Genomic DNA, 23,857 nt, shown 5'->3' with positions numbered 1-23,857 from the left:
TAGAAAGCAGTCTGGCAGAAACTAAGGATAGATCAACATCTAACATCATATACCAAGATAAAATCAAAATGGGTTTCATTTCTAAGATATATATCTATATGTATACATACATATAGATATTACACACGTGTGTATATATAAACACATATATACATACATGTATACATACACACACATATGGAAGGGAATCAAATGTAAAGAATAAGAGCTATTCCCAAATTGATAAATTGTCAAAGGATATGAACAGTAAGTTTGCAGAGAAAGAAATCCATGCTGTCAATAGCCATATGAAAAAATGCTCTAAATGTATAATAGAGAACTGCAAATTAAAACAACTCTGATGTGCCACTCAACACCCACTGTATTGGCTGAGATGACAAAAAAAATAAAATGACAGTTGCTGGAGGGGTTGTGGGAAAACCAATATACTAACACACTGTCGGTAGAGCTGTGATCTGAACCAGCCATTCTGGAGAACAATTTGGAACTACGGCCAACAAGCTATTGAGCTGTGCATACACTTTGGCCCAGCAATTCTGCCATCAGGTCTATACACTAATGAGATCAAAGAAAGAAGAATCAGTGAATGAATGAACATTTACTATGTTCTACATGCCAAGCACTGGGGATACAAAATGAAGCAAAAGAGTTTCCATCCCCAAGGAACTGACAATCTAATGGAGACAGCACACAAACAAATGTATGTAAAGCAAGGTGAAATACAGGGTAAATAGGAAGTAATTAACAGAGGGAAGGCTCCAGCCAAAGATGGAATTTTAGTTGCTACTTAAAGGAAGGCAGGGAGACCAGTAGTGGGAATGTAGGAGGGAGAGCATTCCAGGCATGGAGAATAGCCAAATAGCCTTGAGCCCACTCTTATGAGGTTAAGGTTTTTGAGCTAATTCTGTGTTCTAATTTTTTCTTCCTCCCTCCCTCCTCAACCCTCCCTATGAAATCAAGCAATTCAATATAAGTCATACACGTGCAGTTATGGAGAACATCTTCACCTTCCTCGAAAGTGTTTTGCTTTTTACTGCTCCCTCCCCCAATCTACCCTTCCCTCCTTCCCTTCTTCTCCCCCCCCCCCTTATTTCCTTCCTCTCCCACTTTCCTTCAGGACAAAAGTATATTACTATACCCTGTCCATAGTTTGTTTGTTTGTTTTTTGGTGAGGCAATTGGGATTAAGTGACTTGTCCAGGGTCACACAGCTAGCGTTAAGTGTCTGAGGCCAGATTTGAACTGACTCCAGGGCCAGTGCTTTATCCACTGTGCCCCCTAGATGCCCCCTGTCCATAGTTCTTTTTTTTTTTAAACTGAGGCAATTGGGGTTAAGTGACTTGCCGAGGGTCACACAGCTAGTAAGTGTTAAGTGTCTGAGGCTGGATCTGAACTCAGGTACTCCTGACTCTAGGCCAGTGCTCTATCCACTGCGCCACCTAGCTGCCCCTCTGTCCATAGTTCTTGAAGAAGGCCATGACACTGGGATGATGTCATGACTTGCAGTGAATTGGATTTAAGTGAGGAAGGGCTGTGCAAGGTCACCAACCTCACTTTTCCCTCCAGTCGTCTGGGTCCAATGACAAGCTCTCTATTAGGATGACCCAGATGTTTAAGGCAATTGGGGTTAAGTGACTTGCACAAGGTCACACAGCTAGTAAGTGTCTGAGGTGAGATTTGAACTCTGGTCCTCCCAACTTCAAAGCCAGTGCTCTATCTACTGCACCACCTAGCTGCCCTGACTCCTAGGTATTGAACTGGAGGGACTGGGAGAATGGTGTTATCCTCTGTTCTTCATTCTCTAAGAGGACCATGACATCAGGAGGTGATGTCATGACTTGCACTGAATTGTCTTTAAGTGAGGGAAGGCTGTGCAGAGTCACCAGCCTTACTCTCTCCTCCAGAGCCATCTAGGTGCAGTGGCAAGATATACAAGATATACATCAGCCTTTTTAGGCTAAGGTCTTTCCTGGGTCTTAGCAACAAATAAATAAATGGAGAAATGGAGAAATGAAGGGAGGGAGGGAGGGAGAGAGAGAGAGAGAGAGAGAGAGAGAGAGAGAGAGAGAGAGAGAGAGAGAGAGAGAGAGAGAGAGAGAGAGGACGAGGACGAAAGACGAAAGACGAAAGACGAAAGACGAAAGACGAAAGACGGAGGGAAGGAAGGAGGTCTGGCCAGGACAGAAGCAGTTGCTGTTTGCATTCACTCTGAGCCATTAAGAGGCCAAACAGTGGCCAATCAGTCTTGGTCTGAGACCTGTTGGCCAACCTATGAGATTCAGAGGGATTTAGGGTTAAGGCATGGTCCTTAAAAAATGTCTGCTAGGGGGCAGCTAGATGGTACAGTGGATGGAGCACCGGCCCTGGATTCAGGAGTACCTGAGTTCGAATCTGGCCTCAGATGCTTGACACTTACTAGCTGTGTGACCCTGGGCAAGTCACTTAACCCCAATTGCCTCACTAAAAAAAAAAAAATGTCCTCTATAGCCTAGCTTCTTAAACTGTGGGTCACAACCCCATATGGGGTTGCTAACTGAATGTAGAGAGCGGAAAAATTTGGCAACAGTAAAAGTTTATGCATACCTATTTTATATACCTGTATCCATGGGGTCATGTAAAAATTTTTTGGGTGGAAAGGGGTCAAGAGTGGAAAAAGTTTAAAAAACCCTGCTCTATAGCCATAGGGAAGGTAGGAAGGGTGGGGGAATGTTTAAAGGGATAAGATCATGAGTTTTGTTTTGGGATGCAAGCTTAACATGTATCAGCAATGTGAAATGGAGCTCCTTTCTGGTCAGATCATATAGAAAGAAGTTGGTACTCAACTCAAGGCATATTTTAGAAAGAATATTGACACAATGGAGTTGTTTCTTTGGAGACCAACCTGGGCAGTAAGAAAGCTGTAAAAGAACTGGATGAAAGAAGTGAAGACAAGATCTTAAGAGGGAATGATAGCTGTCTCTAGATATCTGAAGGTTGTTGTATGGAAGACTGAACACTGTTCTTGACATCGGAGCACAGGGTGGGAGTTTCAGAGAAGCAGACTGAGGTTTGATAGAAGGAAAAACTTCCAAACAAGTAGAGCTGCATGTTTGTTTGTTTGTTTTTGTTTTTTTGGTGAGGCAATGGGGGCCAAGTGACTTGCCCAGGGTCACACAGCTAGTAAGTGTCAAGCATCTGAGGCTGGATCTGAACTCAGGTCCTCCTGACTCCAGGGCCGGTGCTCCATCCCCTGCGCCACCCAGCTGCCCCAAGTAGAGCTGTTTTGAAAGCAGGATGGCCTGCCCTGAGAAAGAACAAGTTTCCTCGCCCTGGAAAACGAAGTGGAATTTGAATGACCACCTGCTAATAAGCCTGTTATAGAAGTGGTTTTTGCTAAGGTATGGACTGGACTATATGGATTCACTATATTAATTCAACAAGTGGGTGACCTTTGAGGTCCCTTCAAACAGAGATTTTCATTATCTTATTATTCTATGTCATGGACGAGGAAGCGGAATATCTTAGATGTTCATTGACTAGTCCAAGATTACACAGCTCGTTAGTCTAGAACCTAGCCATTGTGACTGTGATTGCCGTGTACTTTCCACTAAATGATACTTAATCACTGGCGGGAAAATATAGTCTTAAATATGCATTCTATTCAATCCACTTATATATTACCTTCACTAAAATATAGCTGTGCAGAATCATTAGATTGGTAGCCATCTCAGAAGGAATTTTGATTTTCTGGGTTTTTAATTCTGCATACATACTGAAGAGAACATCATGTGCATTTCGATAGTTTCCTTGAAAAAAAAAAGGGGAGAATGTAAGACAAAAAACTTACAAAGAATGGAATCTAAAATTGGGAAGCAGGTATTTTTTCATTTTACAAATGAATAAATTACTTATATACTCTCATGCTAAATGTTTTAGGTGATAGTCAACTAGATATGTTATAATCTACCTTCTAGGAGGAAAAAAACCTATGCATCCCCCAAATTAAAGAACAACACTGAACAAAATAATACAATTAACTGTAAGAGAAGGAAGTGGGAGGGAAGAAGCATTTATATGGCACCTACAATGTGCTAGGGACTGTGCTAAGCGCTTTAGAAATATCTTATTTAGTCCTTAACAACAACCCTGGGTAGATGCTGCTATTTCCCCATTTTATAGTTGAAGAAACTGAGGCAAACAGAGGCTTAATTGACTTTTCCAGGGTCACACAGCTAGTAAGTGTCCGAAGCAGAATTTTAAGAGTACAAAAGACAGTAAGCATTATGAATTTGTTCAAGGGAACTATTCCTTTGTGTTAAGGGCTAAAATTCTAGCTAGTCTGTCTAAAATATTTAATGAGTGGTCGCCAATAAATTATAAGCTTTAGCAAGAGTTAGACTTTTAAGCATTTATTAAGGAGAATAAGAATTTGGTAAAGAGAGAGAGAAAGGCCTAGATTTCTATCTATTAAAGGGAGAGCACATTTTTAGCTCCCTTCTCCGCCAGCGTCCCCAGGAAAGAGCGCGCGAGACTGAGCGCCAGTCTCTTCCTTCCTCCTCCCACTAGCCTGCGTCACTTCCTGACTCCTGGTCTTGCCCTCAAAGACCTTCGCTTCATGGGCAGAACTCTTCTACAGTAAGTCTCCAGCAGGTGGCGTCATTCCAATCGTTACATTTGGCATGGGGTACTAAGGAAAGACTGGACATCAAGGTGTAGAATTGGGATGAATCTTGAAGACGGGGGATGAGCTGGACAATTAGAGAGGAGGGAGGGCAATCTGGGCAGGTGGAATGTTCACTAAGGAATAAAATCACTTAAAGGAATAATTAAAGCATCTTCTAAGATGCCAAACTGGTTTCATTCTTTGAAATCTAGAAGAAAGCTTATAGGATCATAAAGTTGGGAGACAGAGTTTGGCAAATCTACAGCAGAAACTGTGGCACATTTTCCCTGGTGGGGACAGGCGAGGGGAGGCGGTCCTGTTGTCTATTTGGAGAAAGTAATTTTTATCTTTGAAAAAAAGCTACACTTTTTTTTTTCAGTAGGGGCAGTTCTGCTTTTAGGAGTCCTAGATCATGAGTGAGGTATAATCTAATTGTCATTCTTCAATTAGCTGTAGGATGTACTGTAAGAGATTGTGTTACTTCAGCGGTAGGATTAGTAGTATTCACCAGTCCTCATTGTAGGATATCAAAAAACAAAGAATGGGCAGTGAGGCTCTTTATTGTGCTGATTCCTGTGTACATGGAATTCTGCATCTTAGAACCTGTCTTATTTGAATCCATAAAAGGGCAAAGGAAAATAAATGGAAAGGACTGGCTTCTCTGTAGCTTCCCCCAGTGCTCTGGGTGCTGCCCTTTGGGACCAAGCCTAAGTCCTATAAGTCCCTTTTAGATCTTCTCTTCTCCAGGTTGGACATCCCTAGTTTACGGAAAGCAGTCCTTGAATAGTTTCATTATCCTGGCTGCGCACTCTTAAAATGTGGGGCCTGGAACTGAACACAACACTGCAGAAAAATTCTGACCAGGGCTGACTCAGGCTTCATTAAACAAATGCCCAAGTTTTGTTCCTCAGGTTCCAAGAAAGGGGGTGCACAATTCAGTCTTAGGTTGTTATTTCTCTAGGAAAGGCAAACTCTTTGTGAAAAGTTCTAAGTTTCTTACTCTACTACCACAGGAAAGTTCTCTTGGCATGCCCAGGACTACTACATTTTTTTTTTTTGAGGCAATTGGGGTTAAGTGACTTGCCCAGGGTTACACAGTTACTAAGTGTCAAGTGTCTGAGGCTGGATTTGAACAGAGCTACTTCTAATTTCTCCCTGTCTCTCTCTCTCTCCCCCCCATTCTAGACAAACTGGTATTCTTGCTATTCTTCACACCTGATTTCATCTACCATCTTTGTGTCTTTGCACAGGCTCCCCTCCCCACTCCATGACATGAATTCACTCTCTCTTCATCTCTGCCTCTGAGAATCCCTAGCTCCTTTCAAAGCTCCCTTCAAGCACCATCTCCTACATGAAGCCTTTCTTCTCTCCCAGATGTTAGTATCTTCCTCGCACCCCAGCCGTGTATTTTGAATATACTAATGTATATGTGTTGTTTCCTCTGATAGAATATAAGCTTCTCCTCCTTCTCCTCCAAACTGAGTCTCCCTACCTTATCCTGCCTGGAGGTTCAGTGGGCTCAATCCTAGTAGCATTTGGCAAGGGAGCTCTGACCTCATGTTCTGACATGGGCTGATTCAGGCAACCTGGTGGCTCTTGGCTCCCAAGGCCTCACTATAATGACGCTGAACTTAGTTCGGACACAGATCAGCCCAACCCACCGAAGCTCAGAACTCTGGAGCACAAGAGATCCATCAGCCTCACCCTACCTGGTAGCAGGGATTACAGGTGTGAGCTACCATGCCTGGCTGAATAAGCTCATCGAGGGCAAGGACTATTTGAATTTGGGTTTTTGTGTTCTCAGCCCCTAGCACAATGCCTTGCATATAAAAGGCACTTAATAAATGCTTAATTGATTGTTTGGCATTCAATTAGAGTCTGTGATGTTCAGCTTAACTGTATAGCCTCAGCTTAGCTCCTTTATCTCATGTTTGTTGCAAACACTCATCTCACATATACAGTCTCCAACCCATATTTCCTGACTATCAGCTCCTTTCTGGTATGCTGGCCTTAGATTTTAAGGTTTTCCAGAAGTGATTTGAAGTCACCACCATGTCATCTATGGAGAACATTTATATTCCATTCACCTACCCAGGGAAAGTGTGAGCCAAAATACATCAAAGTAAAGGAGGTAAAGAGAGAACAGCTCTAAGACCTGGGCTCAGCCATCCTCCTTATTAGTTTTGTGAACTCAGGAAAGTTACCACACCACTTTTGCTTCTGGTTTCTTCTTCTGAAAAACAAGGGGGCTTATCTAGATGACTCCAAATTCCCTTCCATGTCTAAAGCTTATGATCAGAGGGCAAGATTGCTGTCCATCCGATAACCATTTGTGGCATCTGTCCAAGGGACCAACGCTGTCCATCCAGCTGCATGTCAGTCTGCACTTTTCATCAACTTGGTTAGAAGAATTTCTTTAAAATTGTTGTGGATTTCACAGAGGAGGTTTCCTGTCTTAAGGGTCCCACATTCCCTACAGCCACTGAAGACAATATGTGGGAGGGGTGAAGTAGGAGAGTGTTGAAGGGGGTAATGTAGTTGTGTTGGAGACAATCCCCAAATTGGCTAGAGTGGAAGTAGGCTACAAATCCTAAATAACTGATTCAAATTTAAACTGAAATGAGTTTTACATTATTTTCCACTATTGCTCTTCAATCCTTAACATGTAAATAGAGAAATGAGTATGTAGAAAGGAATTGTTATATAAAACATGAAACTAGATTCCCTTTTGACTGCAAAGAGGCCTACCTGGAATATATTTCTCATAATCTCATATGCAATTCTTATTGAAGTGGAAATGTAAAATGATGCCATATCAGCAAAAACAGTGTGAATCCAAGGTACTCACCTGCAGATTGTTCTTCTCTGGCAATTATAATAGCAGTCCTAGCAGCTTCTCTGTATTTCTTCAGAGCCATGTACAAGCGGAACAGATATTTGGCATCCTTAATTAGAACCACATAATAGAAGTTATAATTAGGGAAAATATAACTCTCTTTACAGATAACTAGCTAAAAGCCAAATAGCTCGAGGTCAAATGAAAATGTTGCAATTAGGCTGGAATAACATTTATTGACAAATAGCTGAGAGTTTGTATTGATTAGTTAATTTGTCAATTATTTTAGAAACAATATCCCAGCTAATCTATATCTAACCTTTCAGAAGTATGTTGTTTTATATATCATCTTTGCAAATATTAAAATTCAATAATCCTGTGAAAATTATATTTCACATATAAGATTTGTTTTTCATTCTTCATTTATTAGCATCATTCTCTTTTCATTCCTACATAACTGCCACTCACTTTTAGACTGCTTTCATAAATCAGGTATAGTTAGCAATTCCTTCAGAAACAGAAGTCTGTGAAAAGAAAACTAAAAAGAAACCAAAGGGACAAATTGAGTTTGTTAAATTACTCTAGAGGCATCCCTGGATGCATGTTAATTGGGGATAATTTCTTTCTTCTTCTTCTCCTTCTCCTTCTCTTTCTCCTTCTCCTTCTCCTTCTCTTTCTCGTTCTCCTTCTCCTTCTCCTCCTCCTTCCTCCTCCTCCTCCTCCTTCTTTCTCTCTCTCTCTTTCCCTCTCTCTCCCCTTCTCCCTTTTCCTCTCTCCCCAACTACTCAAACATTTTTATTTACGCTTTACATTTTACAAGAGAGAGTTGGGAGTCTAGGGAAGAACTCTAAAATATAAACTGTAATAATAGTCTTTATGATCTCAAATTTAAATGCTTTCTAAAGATCATTAGGTTAATTAGTCTTTTATCATAGATTATTTAACAGTTTTCTCTTTGGCTATTAGGTGTGTTATTTTGTTAAATAGAGACACCAAAGAGTTGTTTTGAGACCAGTAATTTAACTAGTTATTTGTGTCCTTGGACTTATAGAAGTTGGCAACTCCCATCAACAAATTTAGCAAAGCAGTTTTTGGTCTTATTGACTAGTAGATTTGAAAAAAAAATGCTTCCAATTTATCAACAGATGGATACAGAAGTTGTACCATGTTATCTTTGTATTATACTTGGCGATTATCCTGTGCTATAGTATATTATTTGTGCCACAGCTCTGTTCTTGAAATGTTTCTATTTACCTTCCCCACTCCCTGACTTTTGTATAATCTAAAAGATCTATTTCAGGTATCTCAAGAGAACTTTCTCTTAATTATTCTCCATAATCCTCAGCTACTATGGTCAAACACATCAATTCCATGGTAATAAAAAGATTTAAAAGAGCTTTATTCTTGGGAATTTATTCTAACTTCTTTTCATTGATTATTCAGTGATCCAAGTCTGACTCTTCATAGTCAAAGAAAGTCAGGATAACATAAACAACAAAACTCTTTAGAGCTTGATGCTACTTTTCACTTTTAGCCTAGGTGAAAGGAAAATTTTACAAGACTCTTCAGTGCTTACCAATGGAAAATGAACCTTCAATGACAATCTAGCTAAATCATTATGGTACTTTAGTTTTAACTTTTCTGTATTTTCTTTTTAGAAGAATTTAGTGTTAATTCTTTGCAGACGATTTGGTTATGAATATATTCTTTAACAGATAGGAAGAGCTACATTTGCTTTAAGGTAAGCTTCACTCTTTCTTTCATTTACATGAATGAAACCTGCAGCTTCATCACTTTGTTAGTGGTTTATAGTTGGGTATGTCACTTTCTTCTGTAACCATTCAAAGTGTCAGTTCATCAAAGTTTGATTGGAAGGTCTGATTTTTTCCAACATTAAGTGCAACACTTAAATCACTTTCACAACTACCTGCTTTAATTGGCTTTTCCTTTTTAACAAAAGATAAATATTTTCACTAAATTCCTATACCACCAGCAGCTTTTTAAAAACTTCATAGTACAACTTCACCACTGCTAACAAAATAGAAACCTGTTTTTCTAAGATGGAAGAGATTTCCATTAATTATTTTATTCTATTTTGAACTTATACACATAAGTGTTTCTATATACAAAGCAGAATATAAAAAGATGATTATATATGAATCTTTAAGCCATATACCTTGTTGGGTTTTAAAAAATTATATAACAAAGACCATAGTAAACTAGTGTTTAATAGATCCAAAGCTTTTGGACTAAGAAATCAACATTTGACAAAAATTGCTGGGAAAAACTGGAAAGCAGTTTGGCAGAAACTAGGCATAGACCAATATTTCACACCATATATCAAGATAAAGGAAACAAATGAAGTCAGAATTAGGAGGAAAACAGGAAACTGAGGGGTGGTGATTACAACACATTTCTCTGATAAAGGCCTCATTTCTCAAATATATAGGAGACTGAGCCAAATTTAAAAAAACAAGAGCCCCTCCCCAGTTGATAAATGGTCAAAGGATATGAACAAGCAGTTTTCAGAATAAGAAATCAAAGCTGGGGCGGCTGGGTAGCACAGTGTATAGGGCACTGGCCCTGGAGTCAGGAGGACCTGAGTACTTACTAGCTGTGTGACTCTAGGCAAATCACTTAACCCCAATTGCCTCACCCCCCCCCCCAAAAAAAACCCCACAAAGCTATCAATAGTCACGTGAAAAAATGCTCAAAATTACTTCTGATTAGAGAAATACAATTTTTTTTTTGGGGGGGCAGGGCAATGAGGGTTAATCTGGGCCAGATTTGAACTCAGGTCCTCCTGAATCCAGGGCTGGTGCTCTATCCACTGCACCACCTAGCTGCCCCCAAGAAATGTAAATTAAAACAACTCTGAGATAACATTTCACACCTATCAGATTGAGTAATACAACAAAAAAGGAAATAAATGCTGGAGGAGATGTGGAAAAGTTAGAATACTAGTGGAGTTGTGAATTAGTCCAAGTATTCTGGAGAACAATTTGGAACTATGTCCAAAGGGTTAGAAAACTGTGAATACCCTTTGATACCACTACTAGGTCAGTATTCCAAAAGAGATCAGAGAAAAAGAAAAAGGACCTATTTGTACAAAATCATTTATAGCAGCTCTTTTTGTGGTAGCAAAGAATTAGGGTATGGCTGAACAAATTATGATGGAATACTATTATGTTACATAAGAAATAAGAAGCAGGATAGTTTCAGAAAAACCTGGGGAGACTTAATTAAATGAACAGAAGCAAGAGAAAATACACAGTGACAGCAATACTGTAAGGATGATCAACTGTCAGAGACTCAGCTACTCTGATCACGACAATGATCTAAGGCAATTCCAAAGTACTCGTGACGAAGAGTGCTATCCAACTCCGGAGAGAGAGCCAATAAACTCTGAATGCAGATTGAAGCATTTTTTGGATTTTATTTATTGTTATTGTTTTATTTTATTTGCGTTTTCTTTTGCAATGTGGTTATTATGGAAAAATGTATTGCATGACTTCACATGTATAATTGATATCCAATTGCTTGCTTTCTCAAGGAGGGGGGAAGGGTGGGAAGGAGAAGATCTGAAACTCAAAAATTTAAAAAAAATTATTAAATTTTTTTTACATGTAATTGGGAAACATTTAACAAAATAAAAATGATTAAAAGCTATATATAATAATTTCAACATGTCTCTTTCCTGAGTTTCCTTCTGTTCTCCTGCTTAAAATATATACGTTTTGCAACAAATAAGCATAGTCATAAATTCAAACATTGGCTATATCTGAAAATCTATGTGCTTTTCTGAACCTTGAGTCCTACTGGATACATGCTTCATTTATAGGTCCTCTAGAGACTTGATTAGTCATTGCAGTGATCAGAATTCTTAAGTCTTTCAGAAATTTGTATAAATGGTTCTTTTAATTCTGCATTAGTTCACACAAGACTTCCTAGGATTTTCCAAAAATGTTTCCTTCTTCATTTCTCACATACTATTCCATGACATTCCATTCATTGCCTCTTCAATATCTATCTTCTGAAGGTGAAGTATGTTTGACTAGAAACTATTCCCTCTCAACTTGGTTGATAACTATTATTCTTCCACCTAATAACTCTCTATCCCCACTTGTTTCCCAATTGATGTGGATATATTTCTACATAAAACTGTTTGGGTGTTTACAATGTGGTAAAAAATGGAAGTTTTAGCTGAATCATTTGAGAGTTGAGTACATGCTACTAAAGCGGCTTTTGAAGGATCTCCCTTTTGGGGAGGAGACCGTGATGAATGGCCATGTGCCTGCTGCTGCCCAGAGAGCTGGCCAAGCATGCCGTGTCCAAGGGCACCAACTTCTGGGACACCAGTTTAAAACTGAGGGAGGAACAGAAATTCGCTCTCTCTGGCTTTTCAACTTAGCTGTGGCAGCGCATGCGTTTTGTGTTCATTTGAAAAACGAATGAGTTTGCTCAATGAAACAACATATATGTTTAACCTTCATTTTATCCATGTCAGATAAAAGCAAGGTTATTCTCAACTTGTGTCATATGGGTTCCTGCACCGATCCCCACCTCTGGAATATGTCTATGCTATAAACTTTGGTAGGTTTTAGCCGCCCCATCCCCTACCCATTTTTTTTTTTTTTGCAGGGCAATGAGGGTTAAGTGACTTGCCCAGGGTCACCCAGCTAGTAAGTGTCAAGTGTCTGAGGCCGGATTTGAACTCAGGTACTCCTGAATCCAGGGCCGGTGCTTTACCACTGCGCCATCTCGCTGCCCCCCCTACCCGTTTTTGAAGTTCAGAATGCTGAATCTTCAAGGCCTCCTATGCCCTCTTAGGACAGAGTGCTATGGTCCTCAGGTCCTGGGTATCCTGGTCTAAGGAATATCATCTTAGACTGATCACTGCCATTTTTGGTTGCTTACAAAGCTCACAATGTAGAATTCTGAAATTCCTGGGACTTTTTTTTCCCTAGGTTCAAATCTTTAAAAATATATATAATTTTTTATTTTTCCCCCAATTACATTTTAAAATAATTTTTTTATTAAATAAAAGTATTTTATTATTTTCCAGTTACATGTAAAGATAGCTTTCAGCATTTGTTTACATAAGATTTCCAATTTCAGATTTTTCTCTCTCCTTCCCCTCCCTCCCCCCCTCCCCCAGACAGCAGGCAATCCAATATAGGTTTTTTATTTATATATATATATATATATATATATATATATATATATATACACACACACACACACACACACACATATACACACATATACATATACATAACAACATTAAACATATTTCTGCATCAGTCATGCTATAAGAGAACATTTGGGTTTATCCCTCCATTCCTCCCTGAAATGATAAGTAATCAGATATAGGTTATACATGTGCAATCATAATCCTGTTTATAATTTCTTATAGTACAACAATAATATTTCATAACGGTCATATACCACAACTTGTTTAGCCATTTCCTAAGTGATGGACATCCCTTTGACTTCCAATTCTTAGCCACCACAAAAAAGAGCTACTATAGATATTTTTGTACAAATAGGCTGTTTTCTGTTTTTTCTGACCATGTCACCCTTTACACAAAAATCTTCAAAGGCTCCCTTACTAATTCTATGATTAAAATAGAAACTCTTTAGCATAACATCAAATCACTTCAAATTTATCATTCAGTTATGGTTTCTGTTCTTATTTTCATATTATTACCCTTTACTCACTCTCTGTTCCTGGCCTACTGGTTGTTTCCTGCATACAACATTCTGTCTCCTGTGTGTGTGCCTTGTACAAGTTATTCCCATGTCTGGAATGCTCATCCTCTTCATTTTTGCCTCCCTAAATCTATAGCTCAGGTGCTTCTACATGAAGCCTTCTCTTATTCTCTGAGTTATGGGATTTCTTTTTATGGGAATAACTTTGTATTTTTAAAAAATATTCTTTGGAACATGTTGTGTTCCCTAATATAAATTTCTTGAGATCAGGTGATTGCTGTCATACCTAGCACCTTGTACAGTACTTTGTACATAGTGGATGCTTACTAAATAAACTTATTGAATTGAATAACTAAATACTTTTCCTTAATAATATGTTTATACTTTATGCTCTTTATGGAATATTACTCTATGGACTCTCAGTGAAGGAACAGAATATATCCTTGCCAGACAGCATTTTGTCCTTTTTCCTTGTAACTTTTTTTATTTAAAATAACATATACTTATGCTTTTAGGGCACAGAAATAATTTTCTAATATATGTTCAAAGATTATTTTTCAGTAGAGCTACCCTTAAACCAAATGTTTCAATGTTATCTAGAAGACTTCAATGTGTTTCATAAACTGTAGTGTCCATTCTAAATGACAAATAAACAAAAATTCTTCCAAAAGTTAAAACACAGAAGGCAGAATGAAATAAAATCTCATAAGCAAGATGCCTAAAAAGTTAAGTGAAATAAATGATTGCAATACCTTAGGCATGCCGTCACTCTCACCCAGGAGATGGTCTATTAGCTGACTAGTTAAAACTTCATCCTTAGCATGTCCAACCTGTTAATAAAATCAAAGAAAAATATAAATCTTCTGCAGCACATTATCATACAAAGCATGAAGAAAAGTATAAGAAAAGATCTTCATTGTTACATATTCCATACTTACAAGTAGTAGACAAAATATTCGAACAAACTCTTATTTAGAATAATTGACTAACCATACACTTCTAGAAGTCATTGAACACTAGAGTTGGAAAAGAAATTAGACATCCTCTAGTTCAATTTTCTAATTTTTGGTTGGGGAAAATGGGGCTCAGAAAGGTCTAAACGACTTGCTCAAGACCACACAGAGAATAAGCAAACTTCATTACAGCTTGGGCTAGCGATGAGTTTTGGGGACTTCCAGACAAATGGTTTGTATCACTTCCCCACACCACCCAACCTCCTCTCCTTGAGGATAACATCTAGTACCTCTCCTCTCACACATAACATTCAGTCTATACTATATGAGCGCAAGTAGCTCTGCTTGAATACAGTGTGATATATAACAAATGCTAAAATGTCGGTTTAGACCTTGGGGTTTTTCTGGAAATGGATACAAAGGTTAAATTATTCATTTCTCATCCAAACTGATTGTGTGACCCAAGGCAAGTCACTTGAACTCTCAGTGCCCCAGGCAACTCTAAGACTATAAATGGCAGAGGAGGTGCTAATATACATTGAGAGAGAGAGAGAGAGAGAGAGAGAGAGGTTTCCTTACAGCATCTTTTCCTATATCAATGAAATCCCAGGTCTAGTATAGCCCACATCCCCAGAAAAAAACATTAGCTTTAAAAAAGTTTCTTACTGTTTCAATTGCCATTTCTATTGCCATATTATCTTCTGAGCTTGGGCATTTCAAGAAATGTTTAAGTGCCTGGAAAAAAAATATATTGACAAGGATAACCTTAGAAGTCAGTAACTAAATGCTAATATGTAATAGCAATAGCAAAAGTATATATTTAATTAGTTTTATTATTTTAAAGTTAAATTATTTTTGGAAAATATGTGTGGAAAATTTCAGTTACAAATTAATAAACCAAATTTCCAAATATAAAAACAAGATTAATTTTTTGCTCTTACATTACTCGAGTTAAAAGCATTGCATGTTATTTAAAACAATGAAACAATAGTTATTTTAATTTAATTTTTTCAATTAATAAGCAACACCGCACTCTCACCCCTTTGGAAAAAAAAAGAAAATTAAAATATGTCTTTATACACACACACACACGCACATATATGTATCATTCTGTATTCTGAGTCCTCAATTTCCTTGTCAGGAGGTAAGTAGTGTGGGGACCAATTTTTAATTGGGGAGTGCTAGCTAAGCGGCTCGCCACAATATTGGGGCAAGGAAGGAAACCGGCAGCCTCCCTCAAAACAGAACAAGATTTATTTTAACAAGAACGAACTTAAAAAAAACAACACAAACAGGATCAGTAGGATCAAGGGAAAGGAAATAAAAATGGGGAAAGCTAAATTATAATAACTGAAAATATAAATATAATAACTGAATCAGCTGAAAATATGCAGCAGAATGCCTGTCGCTCTCCAGCTCCCACCTAGAATGCCCAATTCTCCTCCCCAAAACCTAGAAACACCCCACACAGTCCCAGCCAATGGGATGGCTGCTCTGACAGTCACATGACTGCCCTCACTAGGCTTCCAATCATTATAATTTTGCCAGGCCCATGTAGGCCTCGGTGAGTAGTGATGACATGAGGTGCCAGAGCCCTGGCAACGTCTACAACCAGTGGGTAGAGCACTGTGCGGTTTGTAGAGCCCCCGGCCAGTGTGCGCTGAGGCATAAAAACCTCAAATAACAATTAATTCTTTACGGTAGCATCATCAGTCCCTTGGAATCATGATTTGTCACTGCACTAATCAGAATCTTAAGCCTTTCAATGTTGTTTGTATAAATTGTCTTACTGTTTTACTTACGCTGCATTAATCATTGGAGTCTTGCCTGATTCCTCTGGTACCATCCCTTTTGCCATTTTTTATGGCACAACAGTATTCCATTATATTCATGCAGCATAATTTTTTAGCCAATTCCCGATTAATAAACACCCACTTAATTTTCAGTTCTTTGCCACTATAAGAGTTGTATTACTATACTTTGGTATATACGGGTCCATTTCCACTTTCTTTGATCTCTTAGGGGTATAGGTCAAGTAATGGTATTGCTATGTCAAAAGGTATACACAGGTTAGTAACTTGGGGAGCATAGTTCCAAACTGAGAAGTAATGATTTGAAAAACATTATTGAGGATTTACAGTTTCAGGGCTTATAAAAACTCCCTCCCACTTACTATCCTCCTTCTTTATCCTCCCCCTTTCCCATTTGAAATTCTGTTTATTTTTTATTTATTTATTTATTTTTTTAGTGAGGCAATTGGGGTTAAGTGACTTGCCCAGGGTCACACAGCTAGTAAGTGTTAAGTGTCTGAGGCTGGATTTGAACTCAGGTACTCCTGACTCCAAGGTCAGTGCTCTATCCACTGCGCCATCTAGCTGCCCCTGAAATTCTGTTTATTAAATCTTCCTGTGTCCATTTCAAATAAGAGTGACATTATTCTAATATTCATTCTCCATAGTCTTTCTTCCATGTTTGTGTACTCTTCTCATGCACACCAATTATAATAAATAGCAAGTTCCAACTCTTTCTTCCTCCTTGATACACTAACATATTTCTCTTACTTTCCCTTTTCTTTCTTTTCTTAAAAACCTTCAAACTATAACCAATCTACCACCAAAGGACATGGAAAATCTTTTTCTTACTTAACTCCATGAATGCTCATTGAAGTCATTAGTTCTGCCAGGAGAACAATTTATACAATAACAATATTGTAAAGACACAATACTTTGAAAGATTTAGGAACTGATCAATACACAACAAATAACACAATTCCACAGAATTCTTGAAACATGTTACCAGCTCCTGAGAGAAATGATGGATTCATGTACAGAGTGAGACATAGTTTTTTGTTTGTTTCAGCATTGCTATGGTGGAAATTTGTTTTGCTCGATTGTACATATTTTAGTGGTTTTTCTTCTTTCTCAACTGGGGGGAGGAGGTAAGAGGGACAGGGAAGTAAAATAAAATTGAATTGAAAAAAGAAGACATCAAGGTTCTGAAAGGACAGTTGTTCTATTCCCCTTAAGAGAATGTTAGTACAAATTATATAGATATATTTATGTGTATATATGTATATGAATATATGTATATATACATACACACACACACACACACATACATATGCATTCCATTCCAGTTGCTCAAATAAGTTCCCTTCTAGGTTGCTCTTGATTATTGTGTTTGCATTTCATTGTTACTACCCAGCTCTAGTTTTATTATCAGGAAATCTTAAAAGTACTCTATTTTATTAAAGGTCAATTGTTTTTCTCTGTAGGATTATACTCAACTTTGCAGGGTAAATGTTCTTGGTTGTAAGCCTATTTCTTTTGCCTCTTTGGAATATTGAATTCCAAGATCTCCTCTTGTTTACAGTAGAAGCTGTCAGATCCTGTATGATACTGACTGGTTCCTTAGTACCTGAACTACCTCTTTCTGGATATTTGCAGTATTTTTTTCCCCTTTGATTTTGGAGCTCTGGATTTTGGCTATGATATTTCTGGGACTTTACCTTTTGGGGTTTCTTTCAGGAGGTGATTTGTGCTTTCCTAGTGTCCCCTAGTTATAATAGATCCAGTTTTCACTTATGAATTCTTAAAATATATCATCCAGGATTAAAAAAAATATTAGTTTTCATGGAGCCCAGTGATTCTTAAATTACCTCTTCTTGGACTTTTTTTCAGGTCAGTTATTTCTGAAATGTATGTATGTTTTCTTTTATTTTTTTCAATATTTTGATTTTGTTCTGATATTTCTTGTTGTCTCATGGAATTACTGATTTCTAGTCATGCTAATTTTTAGGGAGTTTGTTACTTGAATAAAGTTTATCAATTTTTCTTCCAAGCTATTTTTTACCCTTCTCTTTTTTCCAGATCTTTTATTTCCTTTTAAATATCCTGCTTCATTTCTTTCAGATATTCATGTAGTATTTATGGAAAATCAAATTGTTATTCTCTCCTTTTGGGAGATCTCTGGATCCACAATAATTTTTTTATATCAGTTGGTATGTTTGTTTTACTAACCTCTACAATTTTAGTTCTCAAACTGGAGTTTTGTGCGAGGGCAGATCCTGTTCCTACCTCTGCCCCTGATGGGCTTTTAGGTGGGAGTAGTTAGCTCTGATTGGCATCACCTTAGTTTCCCTGTATATTTTCACTGACCCTGGGTGTCAGGCCTCCCCTATATCTTTGACGTTCAGAGCTCTGTATCTTCAGGTAATCTCTATAGCACTTTAGGATGGAGTGTGAGGCACCTTACAGTTTCTGGGTGCCTGGGCTGCTGTGGTCTGAGCACTGCTACAGCACATTGGTCCCTACTACTCCTTAAGGCCCTCAAAGGTTTCAGTCCTCCCTGGGGATTTTTCTTGGGAGTCCTCTACAATGCTGTTTTCAGACCCAGAATTCTGTAGGTTCTAACCTTTTCCTGGTCATGCTAAGAGGCTACTGGTTTCCTCTTTGTGCTAGTGCTGGTTTTGGCTCCGTTTTCCTATTGTCTGAGGGCTTCTGTATAACTTTTTGTTGCTGTTCTGGAGGTGCAAGAAGTAATTTGCTATAGTTTCTCATTGGATTTCTTGATCATCATTTGGTCTGGTATAAATTGCAAGTTTTTGCTGTGGTAGGTGGGTGGAGCTGGCTGGTCTGCCTCTGTTCAGGAAGCCATCTTCATGTTTTACATTTTTCTCACTGAACATACCAAGAAAACAGTTTCTGAAAATGTCCCAGTCACAACTAGTATCTAGAACACAGTAGATGCTTATTATTTTTCAAGCAGGAAGAAGCTTAGGAAATGTGAGAATCTGGTTAATATGCTGAAGATTTATGTTTCTTCTGACCCTCGATTCTAAAGAACATTAAAATGTTTTCTCATTTTAAAAGGCATAATGCATAATTGGGGTATTTCAATTATTTACTGAGCAGTTACTTCTAGGCACATAGCATTTACAAATTCTAGGAGACCCAAGGAAGTATGATGCTGTATCATGAAGTATGAATATCATCCTTTTCAAGGAGTTTACAGCCTAACTAGGGAAACATACTATATGCAGTTTGACAATAAAGTAATGAAACTTATTTTAAAAATCTACAATGGTCATTTCCTCACTTTAAAGTCACACTTATGAAAAAATCAGTTTGAAGCAGTATATGACTTAAGTGTGAAACAAATAGTATTTGTAATAAATTTTATAGCACTTCAAAGAAGCAGGTAGAATTAGATTGGTAGGATTTTTAGAGAAAGGAGTGAGGAAGTTCTACCCATTGGGGAGCACAGAATAAGGAAAGGATGAGATATGTTTAGAAAACAGTGAGTAGTATACTTTGGTAGTAGCAGAGGGTCCACTATTAGCAAATGGTATAATATTAGACTCACAATCTTCCAAACCCTTCCCCTACTCTTTAAGTTCTCTCACTCTCAGCAGATGACAAATGACTTTGCCTCTTCATTTACTATGAAGATTTTTCATTTGCAATAAACTCTCTCAATTCCCTTCTTACACTTTTATCCTCAATGTCCTCACTCATACTTTCCTTCCATCGCAAGAAGCACAGGTGCCTCTCCTCGTTGCTCAAGTTAACTCATTTATCTATATTCTCAATCTCATTACCTTCCATTTTCTTTCTTGATTATTCTTTGTCAATCATAACTCATCTCAAACATTCTCTCTCTACTGCATCCTTCCACTTAATCTACAAACATACTCAAGTCTTTCTTACTCTCAAAAAAAAAAAAAAACCCTTCCCTTAGCACATACCTTCAAGCTGTTAAGTTCTATCCCCTTTCTTTCACTACCAAACTACTATAAAGAATATTGTCCCCCCACTAGTTACACTTTCTCATCAACCATTCATTCTCGAACTCCTGCATTTCATTTTCTGTTCTCAGAATGCTACTGAAACACTTCTCTTCCAAAGATCTTGTTACAAAATCCAGTAATTTTTTTCTGTCCTTATCTTCTTTGACCTCTCTGAAGCATGTGACACAATGGATCACCACCTGCTTCTTGATATCCTTTCTTCTCTTGGCTTCTGTAACGTTATTCTTATGGTTCTCTGACTGGTCACTCATACTCCTTTGGGTCCCTTAAACATCAGTGTTCCCTAAAGTTCTGGCCCTGGGTTCTCTTATATATACTTTCTACACTCTTATCTCTCAGTGATGTCCCTGATGTTAAGGAAAAGAATTGGGGTTTTGTTTGGCAGGCAAAAATGAATGACTAAGGTTTCCTGAGCAAAATCAAAGAAACTCAGCATTAGAAGGGAGCTCAGGGGCTACCCAGTCTAATTCATTCCTGAACAAAAATCCCCACTATAACATAACATAACTGAAAAGTCATCATCTGGCCACTGCCTGAAGACCTTCAGTGGAGGTTTTCACTATCTTTCAAGGAAGCTCACTCTACTTTTGGATAACTCTAATTGTTAGGGAGTTTTTACTTATGTCAAGCCTAGATTTACCTCTTTTCAAATGTCCACCCTTAGCTTCCAGTTCTGCCCTCTGGGGCTAAGCAGAACAAATGTAATCTTTCTTCCATGTGATAGCCCTTTCAAATACTTGAGACAATTATTATGTCCTTCTTAGGTCTTTTTCTCCAGGATAAACAATCCCAGTTCCTCCGACTGATCTTTAGATGGTATAACTTCAAGGCTGTTCAATCTCTGGTTTATCAATATCCCTCTTGAAATTGTGGTATCAATTATTTGTATTAAAGATAGCTCTCTGAAAGCCCCCCTTCCAGAAGGAAGCAATACAAGGAAAAATCTAGGTAATATAAAAAACAAAAGATATCAATAAAAATCTATTTAAAAACAAAGAAACAAAAAATGTGCTACTTGGGACTGAATGTTGTTTTACAAGTGCAGAATTCACTAGGACTCTCTAGTGCCTAATACTGGACTCTTTGCCTCCCTTCATGCAGCCCAAATGTCTAATGACTTTATCAGGAATCAAAGTTTGGTTCACTTTCAGCTTTTACTAATTTTATTCTGGTCCTTTTTTTTGAAAATTTAAATATTTGCCTACAGTACCTCTCCAGGTCTCCACAGTTTTTCAAAGATCCCTGATAGTTGTTTGGGAATTCTATCTGCCACTTCTTGAAGTACTCTAGGATGTATGTGTACATGATTTTCCCCCTAAGAGAATGGAAGCGCCTTAACAGTAGAGACTATTTAATTCCTGTCTCTGATTCATAGCACTTAGCACAGAGCCTAGCACACAGTTAATGCTTAATGAATGCTTCTTGCTTGATTATCTTAGGGAGAGATTGTATGTACATGATCATCTTCGACCACTAACTGAAACCTGGACAGAGAGCCCAGAACCCCATGCTGTAAATCCCAGTAAACAGCAAAGGCCCCCATATCATCAGCCCTGTTTGTAGCAGGTCAAAGCTATCATCCAGAGAGTCAATTCTCATAGAAAAGTAACCTGGCAACTGCTTCTCTAGGGGCTACAGACCCTGCTTCCTCAGCAGCCACAGCTACTGAAAACATGGAAAATCCTTACCACCAAAGTCTTTGGCACTGCCCCATGGATCAACATCAGAAATGGATATGGCTCTCTCAGTGAAAATGGCACTGAAGAAAATGTATTAGCATCTGCTTTGCTGATGTCACTTGCCCCTGAAACCTTCCCTACTGTGTCATCTCCCCATATTAGAATATAAGCTTTGTGAGAGTAGGGGCTATCTCGCTTTCCTATTTGTGTCTTCAGCACTTAGCACTACACCTTGTACATAGTTAAGTGCTTAACAAATGTTCTTTTGTTCATTCACGAAAGTGGTGTTTTCAAAGATATGCATAGGGAGAACAGTGAGGAAGGTGTGATAAGGATGTATTCATTGAGGCAGAAGGTAATAAGTGTCTGGTAGAACTATGGAACAGAAAAGGGACTGATCTGACAGACATTAGAAAAGACTTAATGACGGACTGGACAACAAATTGATTAAAGAAGACTGAAGTTTTGACTCTGAATGGCTAGGACAATGAAGGCAATACTTAATTTTTCCTTGGAAAGCTCAATTTCCCCCCTTAGCCATTCCTATGAATTATGGTGGTATTTTCCTTTGTAAATACTAACCTTTGCATACTGGCCACATAAGAAGAAGAATTTTCCAGCTTGTAGATGCTTCTTTTCTCCTTCAAAGTATACTGCAATGCTCTGATAATCTTCATTAGTAGTGTCCATAGAACCTATAACACAAATTAATTGAGTAAAACATTCTTAAGTTAATGTTTAGTAAAGTTTTGAAAAACAAACTACAGATAATTTAAAAATTAAGACATTATATATGTTACAACTTGTAGTTTTATAAAGTGGGACATATGTCAACTTTGTCATCAGAATATTTTCTCCCTTTCACTTCTCTTGTGATTTCTTCATTCTTTGTAAAGTGATAAATGAGGGGGAGGAATTATAAGAATCATGAGAGAACCTGGCTTAATTGCCACTCTTGGTGATTTTCATGAATTTAAAAAAATCATTCTCATTTATAGACTTAAGAGTTTATAGAAATCAGCCAATTCAACAACTTAGACCTAACATCTTCCTTTTTCAGCAATTCCTTAAGTAATCATGAGAATAGGAAGGAAATGGAGACAATCTTTAAGAGGTAAAAATATATATATACACACATGTGTGTGTAAATATATATATATATATATATACACATACACACACACGCACATATATATGTGTGTATATAGATATATATGTTTATATGTGTATAGAGATATATTATCATACCTTATACACCTATAGGAATATGATAAGATGTGATAATATATCAAGATATATATCATATCAAGATATGATAATATATAAGAACATATATTATACACCTATATATATATATACCTATATATATACCTATACATATATGCACATATATGTATATCTTTATATATCTAGGTGTATGATCTATTGGTATGTATGTATGTATGTATCTCTCTATCTCTCTCTCTATCTGTCTGTGTGTATGATAAGATCCCTGGCTTCATTGTCAGGAATTCTGCTACTATGTGAACTTGGAAACCATTTAACTCTCTTGGGCTTCAGTTTTCTCACCTATAGAATGAATGTTTTCAGAGCCCCTTCAAGCTTTGTAATCATTTTTCCTTTCACATTTCAGGCTTGTGTCTTAAGTACCTCTGGCCCAGGGAAGAAAGGTTCAAGGAGCCGCTACCGCCCTAGCTCACAGTCTGAATGCAGCCAGGATGCGATAGTTCTGAACACTCAGGATAAATGAGAGACAGGTAAAATAGGCAAGAGGGCACTAAGTGAATACCATATAGCCCTCTCCTCTGCCTAGAAGTGTTATTTAAAAATATTTTTTGTCTTTGATCCAGGAAGAGCAAAGCACATTTTACTTAGGCGAGGTTCTGCTGGCAGCAGGGGCTACTAGTTTGATAAAGCATAAATTGTTATGACTGGGGAATTACATAGAGAAAACCCTTTTTAATTTCCTCTCAAAATATGTGTGAAAGAAGGAACAAGTTGGGGATCTTAGAATTTTATTTTTTAAAAAATAAAGGACTACAATAACTTATACATTATACTTCATGTACTCTATATTCAATTAGTAGAATACCCCATAATCTTCTCTAATGGAGACTGACCCACGTTTATAGTACATTTGTGTCTTTAATTGATACAGAGTCTCCATGCAGAGAGGCTAAGGAGCTTGCTTTTGGGAGAATCATGATGATGTGGAATGGAAATGCTT

General features: G+C 37.8%; 1 protein-coding gene across 2 annotated transcripts in view; it reads right to left on the bottom strand.

The window, feature by feature from the left end:
• Positions 1-23,857, bottom strand: part of LOC122731735 (WD repeat-containing protein 19) — a 92,784-nt gene that overhangs the window by 13,386 nt on the left and 55,541 nt on the right. For both annotated transcript variants that reach the window (XM_043972010.1, XM_043972011.1), the window contains 5 exons: positions 22,213-22,325; positions 14,809-14,877; positions 13,942-14,019; positions 7,490-7,586; positions 3,660-3,784 (listed from right to left, as the gene is read on the bottom strand). In XM_043972010.1, the coding sequence (XP_043827945.1) occupies positions 3,660-3,784; positions 7,490-7,586; positions 13,942-14,019; positions 14,809-14,877; positions 22,213-22,325 (482 nt within the window). The remainder of the gene's footprint in view (positions 1-3,659; positions 3,785-7,489; positions 7,587-13,941; positions 14,020-14,808; positions 14,878-22,212; positions 22,326-23,857) is intronic.

Source organism: Dromiciops gliroides, chromosome 6, assembly GCF_019393635.1.
Source record: "Dromiciops gliroides isolate mDroGli1 chromosome 6, mDroGli1.pri, whole genome shotgun sequence".
In the NCBI taxonomy this organism is placed as follows: Eukaryota; Metazoa; Chordata; class Mammalia; order Microbiotheria; family Microbiotheriidae; genus Dromiciops; species Dromiciops gliroides.
The sequence above is the reverse complement of the archived record's forward strand: the minus strand, read 5'-3'. Positions and strand labels throughout refer to the sequence as shown.